The 12,923-nt window shown below is 39.0% G+C and overlaps 1 protein-coding gene across 1 annotated transcript in view; it reads right to left on the bottom strand.

Moving 5' to 3' along the window:
- Positions 1–12,923, bottom strand: part of LYST (lysosomal trafficking regulator) — a 189,383-nt gene that overhangs the window by 71,357 nt on the left and 105,103 nt on the right. The window contains exons 29-31 of the mRNA XM_072822986.1: positions 4,740–4,931; positions 3,496–3,674; positions 1,685–1,891 (exon numbers count right to left, since the gene is read on the bottom strand). Coding sequence (XP_072679087.1) covers positions 1,685–1,891; positions 3,496–3,674; positions 4,740–4,931 — 578 coding nt within the window. The remainder of the gene's footprint in view (positions 1–1,684; positions 1,892–3,495; positions 3,675–4,739; positions 4,932–12,923) is intronic.

Genomic DNA, 12,923 nt, shown 5'->3' with positions numbered 1-12,923 from the left:
ATGGATATTCTTGTATAAGCCTTTTTATGGATATATGTTTTAATTTCTTTTAGGTAAATACCTAAAAATGGAATTTTAGGGTCACAGGTTAAGTGTATGTTTAATTTTTTAAATTTATTTTTTATTGGTGTTCAATTTACTAACATACAGAATAAACCCCAGTGCCCGTCACCCATTCACTCCCACCCCCCCGCCCTTCTCCCCTTCCACCACCCCTAGTTCGTTTCCCAGAGTTAGCAGTCTTTACGTTCTGTCTCCCTTTCTGATATTTCCCACACATTTCTTCTCCCTTCCCTTATATTCCCTTTCACTATTCCCCAAATGAATGAGAACATATAATGTTTGTCCTTCTCCGACTGACTTACTTCACTCAGCATAATACCCTCCAGTTCCATCCACGTCGAAGCAAATGGTGGGTATTTGTCATTTCTAATAGCTGAGTAATATTTCATTGTATACATAAACCACATCTTCTTTATCCATTCATCTTTCATTGGACACCGAGGCTCCTTCCACAGTTTGGCTATCGTGGCCATTGCTGCTATAAACATCGGGGTGCAGGTGTCCCGGCGTTTCATTGCATTTGTATCTTTGGGGTAAATCCCCAACAGTGCAATTGCTGGGTCGTAGGGCAGATCTATTTTTAACTGTTTGAGGAACCTCCACACAGTTTTCCAGAGTGGCTGCACCAGTTCACATTCCCACCAACAGTGTAAGAGGGTTCCCTTTTCTCCGCATCCTCTCCAACATTTGTGGTTTCCTGTCTTGTTAATTTTCCCCATTCTCGCTGGTGTGAGGTGGTATCTCATTGTGGTTTTGATTTGTATTTCCCTGATGGCAAGTGATGCAGAGCATTTTCTCATGTGCATGTTGGCCATGTCTATGTCTTCCTCTGTGAGATTTCTGTTCATGTCTTTTGCCCATTTCATGATTGGATTGTTTGTTTCTTTGGTAAGTGTATGTTTAATTTTATAAGAAAATGCTAAACAACTCTTTAAACTGGTTGTACCATTTAAACTCTCCACCTATCACTCTTTAATAGAATTTATAGGCTCTGAAATTCTTTGAAGTATTTAGATTTTGATCATTCCATTTTTAAAAATTTTAACTTCCTGTAAGTTTTTTTTTTTAAGATTTTATTTATTTATTCATGAGAGACAGAGAGAGAGAGGCAGAGACACAGGCAGAGGGAGAAGCGGGTTCCATGCAGACAGCCTGACGTGGGACTCGATCCTGGGACTCCAGGATCACGCCCTGGGCCGAAGGCAGGTGCAAAACCATGAGCCACCCCCAGAGATCCCCAACTTCCCATAAGTTTTTTTAAAAAAAATATATCATATTTCAAAATATGTTATTTGAGCTACTCAATTTAGATGTTTTATGGATAACATAATGCTTTTAAAAAAGAAAACACTTGAAGATTTAGTAAAAAACTACAAAGGATCTTGTAGGAGCTTAGATACAGAATTATTAATTTTAGCTGGAAGAAGAAATGGGAAATAAAGAGGTCAATTTGAGTCTGGTATGGAGCATTTGAAGAAAGACCTCAGGAGATATATTCTTGATAAGAAAACTATGTTTAGGATGTTTGGCATGAAAATACAGTTTTATAACTTTAGTTTTTGTCTTGTTAAATTTTATACTTCACCACTACTTTTTACTTATGAAGTGCTAAGATACTTACTTGCAGGGATGGGCTAAGACAGTCTCGTAGTATCTCTTGATGATTCGGTTCATGAACTATTTCAAAAATTTGCTTTCTCTCTTGAGAAGAGTGTGCTGGTGACAAAATGTGCACTAGGAGTCTGCCAAGCTGCATTCGGAAGGTTTCCTTACAAGACCATAAGATTTTAGTCCACTGCTGTTTGGAGCCACTGGTTTTACTTGAACCCTTCAATCAGAACAGGGATGAATTAGGATCAGACTTTCCAAGCAATAATACACTAACCACTCTACACAGCTCTCTTCTTTAGAGAAGATCATGGAGCATGTTTTATTACAGATTGCTTTTTTAGTAGTAGAAATTAGAATGACATATGCATCCCTATGAACAGGTGGTTAAAAAAGATAGACATATACCAACGTTTACAGCAGCATTGTTCAAAGAGCCAAGAGATGGAAACAATCCAAATGTCCACTGATGGTTGAATGGATAAACAAAATGTATATACACAGAATGGAACATTATTCAACCTTTAAAAGGAATGAAGTTCTGATGCATGCTTTAACATGGATGAACTTGAAAATATCACGCTAAATGAAATAAGCCACATAAAAAAGGACAAATATTGTATGAAATATTATATTGTATAACTTATATGAGGTATCTGGAAAGTTAAATTTATAGAGACATAAAGTAGAATAATGGTTATCAGAGGCTGGGGGCCAGGGGGATGAGGACTTATTATTTAATGGGTACAGAGCAGTTTGGGATAATAAAAAGTTCAGGAGATGGATAGTGGTAATGGTTGCATAACATGAATACACGAGGCAGCCCAGGTGGCTCAGTGGTTTAGCGCCACCTTCAGCCCAGGGCCTGATCTTGGAGACCTGGGATCGAGTCCCACGTCAGGCTCCCTGCATGGAGCCTGCTTCTCCCTCTGCCTCTGTGTGTGTGTGTGTGTGTGTGTGTGTGTGTGTGTCTCATGAATAAATAAATAAAAACTTAAAAAAAACCAATGTGAATATACTTAACAACAATGAATTATACCTTTAAGATGGTTAAAATAGGAACTTTTATATTATGTGTATTTTACCACACACAGAAAAGAGAGCGATGGGTCAAGAAGCTAAGGTCACTCAAATTATGGCTTAGAAATTTTAAACTAAAAAAAAAAAAAAGGACCATCAAAAAACAATAGTAGATTGATTTTATAATTTATAAGAAAAGGAATCATAATAAAGAAGTAATATTAAAATATTGAATATAATAGTCATGAAATAAGAACTGACCATTCATATTCCTTAATAAGTAACCAAATAAGCTGCTTCAGCTGTGGTCCAACCAAAGCTAACTCAATCTTAATGAAATCTCCTGTATCTGGTTTAAAACTGGAATCAGTACATTTTAGAATTTATTCTGAGTTTTGGGAATGGCTCTCCAAATTACTGCCAGTCCTAAGGGCCCTGTGTAAATGGTTCAGCTCTAAAGTAAAACCTGCAGACACCAAAATCTAGTTTACATTTAGAGATTGCAGAATCATGACTCATGAGTTCTACTAGAATTAGATTGACTTTTGGCATCTATGAAATGTACTGGCTGATTTGATTTGTTCCCTATGGTCAACTGTATGTGACCCACAGAAACCCAAGCACATCAGTGATTAATGGAGCCTGATATCTGTTAGTATTCTCTATATAATTGTGAAGGTGTTAGATATGTTAAAGCTAAAATCTAACCTTCATAATAACTCATAATAACTCAAGAATAAGTAGACACATAAAACCTCATTCTTTTGTGTGAATGAACATGTCCCATGAAATTAATTTACTTACAATAGATGCTTTGAATCCTTCTATCAGATATGTGAGTATCTCCTTCTGAAATGGATGGAAAATGGAAGGCTGTTCATGATGAACATTTTCTTCAGAAATTTCAGTTTGGGAAACTGAGATCTTTCTCTGAGTTGCATTTTCTGGAGTACTCAAGATGTCAATAATATCTGGATTAAATTCTGAATTAAAAGATGAATAAATACGTAGTCAGAACACTGATGCCTAGCCATTACAAATGGTAATGAACTTGGTAAAAATATTCTATATAATTACTAACTCAGTTGTCACAATATAAATGTGTAGCAAGTGTATTAGATGTAGAAGATAACAATATACTGGAGAAAGTGAATTCACCTAAAACAATGTAGAAATTTAAACATATATGCCATGTAATTGTAAACTAAATATTTATTTTATTAATGAAGATGCGTTAAACTGCAAAATTATTAAAGCCATGAGGTTCTTGTACAAATCAAACATAAAGACCACATGATATTTACATTAGGTGGATATGCAGAGCTGTTTTAGTGCATGTGCTATCCCATTAAATCTACATGTGATAAATGGTTCAATTTCAGTTTAGTCTGGGATCTGGTTGCCCCAAATACAAATGAGAAAAGTTAAAGATAAGAGCCTTGGTTGTATTGTGTATTTCTAGTGATTAACAATTATTGTTTTCTTTTTCCTATTTTCTTGAGGTTACTGGACATTATTTTGGAACTCCATTTTGACTTATCTATAGTGCTTTTAAGTGTATTCCTTTGCATAGCTTTTTAGTGGTTGCTCTAGGTACTAAGTTTTATATATTAATATATAAACTGGTAGCCCCCATAAAAATGCAAATGCAATGTGATATCACTATACATCTATCAGAATAGCTAAAATTAGAAATAGTGACAATGCCAAATAGTGGTTAAGGATGTGAGCTCCATATGAGTGATTATTCAGGCAGCACATATACTAAAAAAAAACTGCATGTGGATCTACGATTATCTCAAAGAAACATTAAAATAATATATAGGGGGTGCTGTACTGTTTTAAACTCAATGGTCACTCCATGCCAGCATATAACTTAAGAAGTGAATTTTTATTCAAGTTCCAAATAAGAAATTCTTTAAACACTGTGATGTTGAGAATGAAAAATTAATGCTGTATAAAATTTTGAAACCTAATCAGTTTCCTCTTAAATCATTTTCCTTTTAATCTCATATCTGAGCAAGCCCATATTTATCCTCTAGTCCTACCTTGATAAATAATCCTGTTAACTGCTAAAATGGTGAGCCTCTGCAGCCTCTGTGCAAGCTCTGTTTCTGTTGCCTGGACGGGGTTCTCCTGGCTCATTCTCCGTTGCATCATCACATGCAGCTCATCACTTGCCACTGAGCGCATTTTCATCAAAAGAGAGTCAGTTTGAGCAAGAGGAAATTTTCGAGGACCTTCAAGTATATAAATTAAAAACATCAAATGCTGTGGTTAACAGATCAAGGAAATTATTTTTCTTTTTTTTATTTATTTTTATTTTTTTATTTTATTTTATTTTATTTTTTATTTTTTATTTATTTTATTTTTGTTTATTTATTTTATTTTATTTTATTTTATTTTATTTTTTATTTTTTTTAGGAAATTATTTTTCTTGAAACTTTTTGAGTATTAGACCATGAAGCGAATCTTAATTTATACCAAGGTAATTTACACAAAGGAAAATGCATGATTCAGAGAAAGTGATGTTTCTCCTTCTTTGATGAAGTATAACAGTACTTCTGATTTCAAAGTCCAAATAAGAATGTTGAAACTAGTGACATAGCTTAGTGAGATGGCCATCATTTGGCAAAATTTGAGTCCTCTGAAAAGCTCAGAAGAATTAGAAGGGTATATGTAAGTAGTTCAAAATGTTCTGACAAAATATGTTCAAATACTGTTTCACTTCCTTGTATTCCAAAATAATCAACAGGTTTTTAAAGCACATCATATTTCAGTAAGAACGTTACTATTTCTGGATAATTACCATTGTTAAATTTTATAAAGTAGTTTTGAAAAGTACATATAAGTGAGATAGTGGAAATCAGTCCAATGAAAGTAAGGAGATTGGAAAAGTGAATATAATTCCAGTGATTTGCTACTGAAATGATTCGGTGCATTTCCTACAGAAGCATTTCCTGAGAAATGTTTCCTCAGATCGAACAGTTAGGAGTAGCATTCCTGCACCATAACTGCACCTGCTTTGAAAGGTACCACACAAGTAGTGGATCCAGGAGGATACAGGGAGAATGAGTCTTGATTTAACTGGCTGAAGGAGCAGGACATCGGAAGTTGACCATAGGAACCAAAATGATGTTTTCGTAGGTGAGGAATAATGGAACCTTCATTGGAATTGAACCTTTGTTTTAAATTATGAAAACATACCAAACATAAATTTCCAAATATAGTCTCTATACATATTACTTACATGACTAAATTATGATAGGTTTTAATGACTCATCCTGTAAGATATTTAAATATTTTAATAGCATTTTAATTTATGCAGTATTTTAGGTAATCAGTATTTCTTAGCTGTTAATACATTTTGGTAGGTGGAGTTGCCTTTGAGACCAAAACAAAGCAAATAAGAAATATTCATTTTGGATAGGGTATATTCAAGAATAATATTGTCAGATTATGTTCTTACTTAATTTAAGCAGATTCTTCCTACTGTCTACATTTCTGGCAGCTTTCATTCTCTATAAGCAGCAGATAATCCTAATTCAGAGGCAGAGCAATATACTGAACAAGGAAATGTTAAGTCTTCTTCACTATTATCTACTTGAAAAAGTGAAGAGGTGGTATTTCAGCACTCATGCTGTGAAGCTATACCAGCTGGGGTGGCCTCAAGTATACTTCTTTCTAAGCCTCTGTTCCCTCCCTATGTTAACTGTAGATTAGAAAGGAAAATAGAGCTCACCTCACAGGTAGATATTTATCACTGTCTGACATGATATTAAATGTACTTGTTTACAGGTTTATTGACCATTTTCTCCAGTAAGAGACAAGCTCCATGAAAGCAGATAAAACAATACCTGGTATGTGGCTGATGCCCAATAGATATTTGATATTTGAATGAATGGATAAAGAGGGTTGTTTGATTGATTAATAAATAAAATAATGGATGGAGTGCCTAGGTGGCTCCGTTGGTTGAGTGTCTGACTCTTGGTTTTGGCTCATCAGGCTCCAACGCATAGTGGGGAGTCTGCTTGAGATTCAATATCCCTTTGCCCCACACCTGCTTGCACTCTAAACAAACAAATCTTTTAAAAAATTAATTAAATAATGGACATAAAACACAATGCTTATTTCATACAAAGCATCAAAAGTTGTTAATAATTGGTATTGTTATTGATGGTTGAAGTATAAAGGAAATTTATTTGTATATGAATCATTAGTAATACAACATATATATTTATGTTAGTTTATATGTATATGTAGCACTTAATGCTTACTTCTATCTTCATCACTAAGGTGAATGTTTAAAGTTTTTCATAGTGATAAAGTGGACAAGTGAAAAAACATAAGAGAATGTACATTGCTATCCTATTTATAACAGCAAAAACAAGTTTAAAAAAGCCTTTGTTTATTGATAGAGATTAGGAAACAAGATCATGGCAAATCAATATAATAGATTATCATGTGTTCATTAAACATAAAGAATACTTTTATTATATGGAAAGGTATCTATAAATATATTGATTAGAAATAGAAATCAGTTTACAAACAGAAGGTAGAGCATGATATCATTTAGGCAGAGTGACATCTCTCTCTCTTGTCTAGACCAAAAAAGATACAGAGGCTGAGGAATCCAAGTTTTGTTAACTGGGTAGCTGGAACCATTGAGGATATTGAGCAGGATAATGGCATACATGAGTCAGGCTGTCAGATCAGTCTGGCAATAAAATAGTATCTAACTCCTCCAAGAGTGTGAGAACTTAAAATCTAGATATGACAACAGTGCTGCTGAAGTAACTCTGGGCCTAAGCCATGGGTGTCCCGGCATCCACAGTCTGAGCAGATCTGTTAATGACCAAAGCATGTGGTGCATGGTTGGAACAGAAGCTGCAGCTGCCAGGTGACCCACAAGCCCTGCTGGAGGTGTAGGAGGTGGCAGTGGGGTTGGACGTGTCCCTTGTCAACAGTTTTCAATAAATGCTAAATGAGGAAGAAAACATTTCCCCAAAATATTTATCACTAATGAGAACAGCTTACTTTAAATTTTGGAAGTAACGGCTCGTTATATCTAAATGATGGAAATATAAATTCTTCTTAGTAACTTTAGCATCATGAACAAAGAGACTTAAATGCGCTTTTATAACCCATACTGCTCAGAAGCAGAGGAGCTCCAGGGACTTGTATCTTTTGTACCTGGATATACACAGCCAATACACTTTGAGAATGAGGAAATGAAACACACTCTTTCCCAAATACATGTGTAAAAACACGCAGAAGGGATTACAAAGCAACATAGAAGGGGGTATTTTGTAAATGGATTCAAAGAGACAGCATTTAAGTAACGGTTGTATGGAAAACAGGAAGAACTGGTGGGAGAGACCTCTAAGAGATGGGTCCTAAAGACGTGGCAGAGTTGGAAAGAGCAGATGTGGTGCTGGACACAGAGGGAGGAGCATCAGCCCTCTTCTTCCAACAGTCTCTAATGCCAGGCCTCTGTGCTTCTGTAAAATGTGGGAGCTGGTCCAGCAGACTTTTAACGTCTTTTCTCAAGCTCAAACTTTGTAGGACTCTATAAGCCTCATGTGGCTTACAGTAATTGCATTTACGTGGATATAGTGAAAAATGGAAGCCAAGGGTGAGAGGCTAGAGCAGTCAGGAAAAAAAAGGAGAATGGTTTAAAGAAAGGACTAAAAGTCTGTCATCCACTTTAAAAGGCCTCAAACAAATAAACAATTAACAAGCTTGGAGCTATGCACGGCTCTGAGGCTCAAGGTAATAAAAAATGCCAGTATCTAAAGAGAGAAATGACTGACTGTGAGGGAAATCACAGACCAAACAGAGGACAGCAAGGGCCCTATTGTGTCAGCCCAGGCATGAATTGATCAAAAAAGAAACCAGGGATCTAGGTATAAAAGCACAGGAGAAATGGACATGAGAATGAGAGATGTTAGCAAGAAAGAAATAGCTCCTGTGATCTGTGACACTGGTAAAGGCATATTTTCCTATATCAAAAGAGGGTGAATTCCACCTAAGCAGTCACTGACTATACAAGGAATCCTGCAATGGAAAAGTGGTTTGAAAGTCATCTCTTGGCATGCAGTTAGCTGAGCATTATTGCCAGATTCAGTAAAAGGCAGAATTCTACCCAAGACCAGAGTTACCACTGGGAGGTCCATTCAAGAGGAGAGGCTGCATTCAGATATTATATTAAGGGAGGATACGCAAGGGCAATAAAGTTATGTGGATGTCTCAGAAATTTTATTTACATAGCTTATATTTAGTATAAGCTAAATTCATAGCAAGCCCTGAGGTGGCATGCATTCTAAACACATGAGAGCCATATCTTCTGCTTTGACTGCTGATAGCTTCCTATCTGAACCCCCACTTCCTTTCTTTCTCTCCTCTAATCCACTCTACACACAAGCCAGAGTGGTCTTTACAAAATGAAAATCTGCTTATGTCATGACTTCCCTCTAGGATAAAATCTCAACTTCCTCACATGGCCTATGTCATTATCTATGCACTGGCCCACACCGTCCTGGACAGCCTCATCCGGCATCACGCTCCTCATTCTCTCCAGAGTATTCCACCCTAGCTAAATGACTTTCCTTCAGTTCTCGGAAGCTTCGCCTTTTCCTGCTGTGAAACCTTCACATAAGCCATTCATTCTCCCTGTAGTACTCTTTCTCTTGACTCTACCTTGCTGGCTCCTTTCTTACTCTTTACATCTACACTGAAATCTCACTTCCTCAGAGATGTCTCTAACTCCTGATGTAAACCAGGTTGCCCTGTATAGTCTCTACTTTGATCCTTTACATTTGTCTACTAATTTGTAATCTCTGTGAGGGCAGAATCTGTATCTGTTTTTTTCATCACTGTATCTTTAATATCTACACTGTGCTGGGCACATGGTAGTTGCTCAAGAGATAACTGAATGAGAAGAGCACTGAAAGAAATTAGTAGAATGGTTTTCACTGGGAGGAAACCTCAAATTTTATAGTTTACCTATTTTTTCCCAAATATTTATTTATTTATTTTAGAGAGGGGGGGGGGAGGAGCAAGATGGCGGAAGAGCAGGGTCTCCAAATCACCTGTCTCCACCAAACTACCTAGAAAACCTTCAAATTATCCTGAAAATCTATGAATTCGGCCTGAGATTTAAAGAGAGACCAGCTGGAATGCTACAGTGAGAAGAGTTCGCGCTTCTATCAAGGTAGGAAGACGGGGAAAAAGAAGTAAAGAAACAAAGTCCTCCAAGGGGGAGGGGCCCCGCGAGGAGCCGGGCTGAGGCCGGGGCGAGTGTCCCCAGGACAGGAGAGCCCCGTCCCGGAGGAGCAGGAGCTGCACCGACCTTCCCGGGCGGAAAGGGGCTCGCGGGGAGTTGGAGCAGGACCCAGGAGGGCGGGGATGCCCTCGGGCTCCCGGGGACAGTAACAGCAACTGCGCGCCCAGGAGAGTGCGCCGAGCTCCCTAAGGGCTGCAGCGCGCACGGCGGGACCCGGCGGGACCCGGAGCAGCTAAAGGGGCTCGGGCGGCGGCTCCGCGGAGGGGGCTGCGCGGCCCCGGGAGCAGCTCGGAGGGGCTCGGGCAGAGGAAGAGGCTCCGTGCGGAGGGGGCTGCGCGGTTCCAGGAGCAGCTCGGAGGGGCTCGGGCAGAGGAAGAGGCTCCGTGCGGAGGGGGCTGCGCGGTTCCAGGAGCAGCTCGGAGGGGCTCGGGCGGCGGCTCCACGGAGGGGGCTGCGAGGCCCGGGAGCGCGAATCCACCAGCGCAGGCTCCGGAGCACAGGGCGCCGGGACACAGCCCAGGATCCGGCCTCCCCCGGGACAGGCAGAGGCCGGGAGGGCCCAGGACAGCAAGGACGCTCCTGCCCCAGCTGAGCACATCAGCGGCCCCGCCCCAGAGCCTCCAGGCCCTGCAGACGGAGTTCCTGCCGGAGCTGAATCCAGGTTTCCAGAGCTGCCCCCCCACTGGGGCTGTTCCTCCTGCGGCCTCACGGGGTAAACAACCCCCACCGAGCCCTGCACCAGGCAGGGGCACAGCAGCTCCCCCAACTGCTAACACCTGAAAATCAGCACAACAGGCCCCTCCCCCAGAACACCAGCTAGACGGACAACTTCCAGGAGAAGCCAAGGGACTTAAAGTACACAGAATCAGAAGATACTCCCCGGTGGTTCTTTTTTTGTTTGTTTGTTTTTGTTTTTGTTTTTGTTTTGTTTTGCTTTTTGATTTGTTTCCTTCCCCCACCCCCTTTTTTTTCTCCTTTCTTTTTCTTTCTCTTTTTCTTCTTTTTTTTTTTTTTTTCGTTTTTTTCGTTTTTTTTTTTCTTTTTCTTCCCTTTTTTTTCTCTTTCTCTTTTCTTTCCTTCTTTCTCTCCTCTCTTTTTCTCTTTTTCCCAATACAACTTGCTTTTGGCCACTCTGCACTGAGCAAAATGACTAGAAGGAAAACCTCACCTCAAAAGAAAGAATCAGAAACAGTCCTCTCTCCCACAGAGTTACAAAATCTGGATTACAATTCAATGTCAGAAAGCCAATTCAGAAGCACTATTATACAGCTACTGGTGGCTCTAGAAAAAAGTATAAAGGACTCAAGAGACTTCATGACTGCAGAATTTAGAGCTAATCAGGCAGAAATTAAAAATCAATTGAATGAGATGCAATCCAAACTAGAAGTCCTAACGACGAGGGTTAACGAGGTGGAAGAACAAGTGAGTGACATAGAAGACAAGTTGATAGCAAAGAGGGAAACTGAGGAAAAAAGAGACAAACAATTAAAAGACCATGAAGATAGATTAAGGGAAATAAACGACAGCCTGAGGAAGAAAAACCTACGTTTAATTGGGGTTCCCGAGGGCGCCGAAAGGGACAGAGGGCCAGAATATGTATTTGAACAAATTCTAGCTGAAAACTTTCCTAATCTGGGAAGGGAAACAGGCATTCAGATCCAGGAAATAGAGAAATCCCCCCCTAAAATCAATAAAAACCGTTCAACACCTCGACATTTAATTGTGAAGCTTGCAAATTCCAAAGATAAGGAGAAGATCCTTAAAGCAGCAAGAGACAAGAAATCCCTGACTTTTATGGGGAGGAGTATTAGGGTAACAGCAGACCTCTCCACAGAGACCTGGCAGGCCGGAAAGGGCTGGCAGGATATATTCAGGGTCCTAAATGAGAAGAACATGCAACCAAGAATACTTTATCCAGCAAGGCTCTCATTCAAAATGGAAGGAGAGATAAAGAGCTTCCAAGACAGGCAGCAACTAAAAGAATATGTGACCTCCAAACCAGCTCTGCAAGAAATTTTAAGGGGGCCTCTTAAAATTCCCCTTTAAGAAGAAGTTCAGTGGAACAGTCCACAAAAACAAAGACTGAATAGATATCATGATGACACTAAACTCATATCTCTCAATAGTAACTCTGAATGTGAACGGGCTTAATGACCCCATCAAAAGGCGCAGGGTTTCAGACTGGATAAAAAAGCAGGACCCATCTATTTGCTGTCTACAAGAGACTCATTTTAGACAGAAGGACACCTACAGCCTGAAAATAAAAGGTTGGAGAACCATTTACCATTCGAATGGTCCTCAAAAGAAAGCAGGGGTAGCCATCCTTATATCAGATAAACTAAAATTTACCCCAAAGACTGTAGTGAGAGATGAAGAGGGACACTATATCATACTTAAAGGATCTATTCAACAAGAGGACTTAACAATCCTCAATATATATGCTCCGAATGTGGGAGCTGCCAAATATATAAATCAATTATTAACCAAAGTGAAGAAATACTTAGATAATAATACACTTATACTTGGTGACTTCAATCTAGCTCTTTCTATACTCGATAGGTCTTCTAAGCAAAACATCTCCAAAGAAACGAGAGCTTTAAATGATACACTGGACCAGATGGATTTCACAGATATCTACAGAACTTTACATCCAAACTCAACTGAATACACATTCTTCTCAAGCGCACATGGAACTTTCTCCAGAATAGACCACATATTGGGTCACAAATCGGGTCTGAACCGATACCAAAAGATTGGGATTGTCCCCTGCATATTCTCGGACCATAATGCCTTGAAATTAGAACTAAATCACAACAAGAAGTTTGGAAGGACCTCAAACACATGGAGGTTAAGGACCATCCTGCTAAAAGATAAAAGGGTCAACCAGGAAATTAAGGAAGAATTAAAAAGATTCATGGAAACTAATGAGAATGAAGATACAACCGTT

Source organism: Canis lupus, chromosome 4 (assembly GCF_048164855.1).
Source record: "Canis lupus baileyi chromosome 4, mCanLup2.hap1, whole genome shotgun sequence".
Classification (NCBI taxonomy): Eukaryota; Metazoa; Chordata; class Mammalia; order Carnivora; family Canidae; genus Canis; species Canis lupus.
Note: the sequence above shows the minus strand (reverse complement) of the source record. Positions and strands in the feature narration are given on the sequence as shown.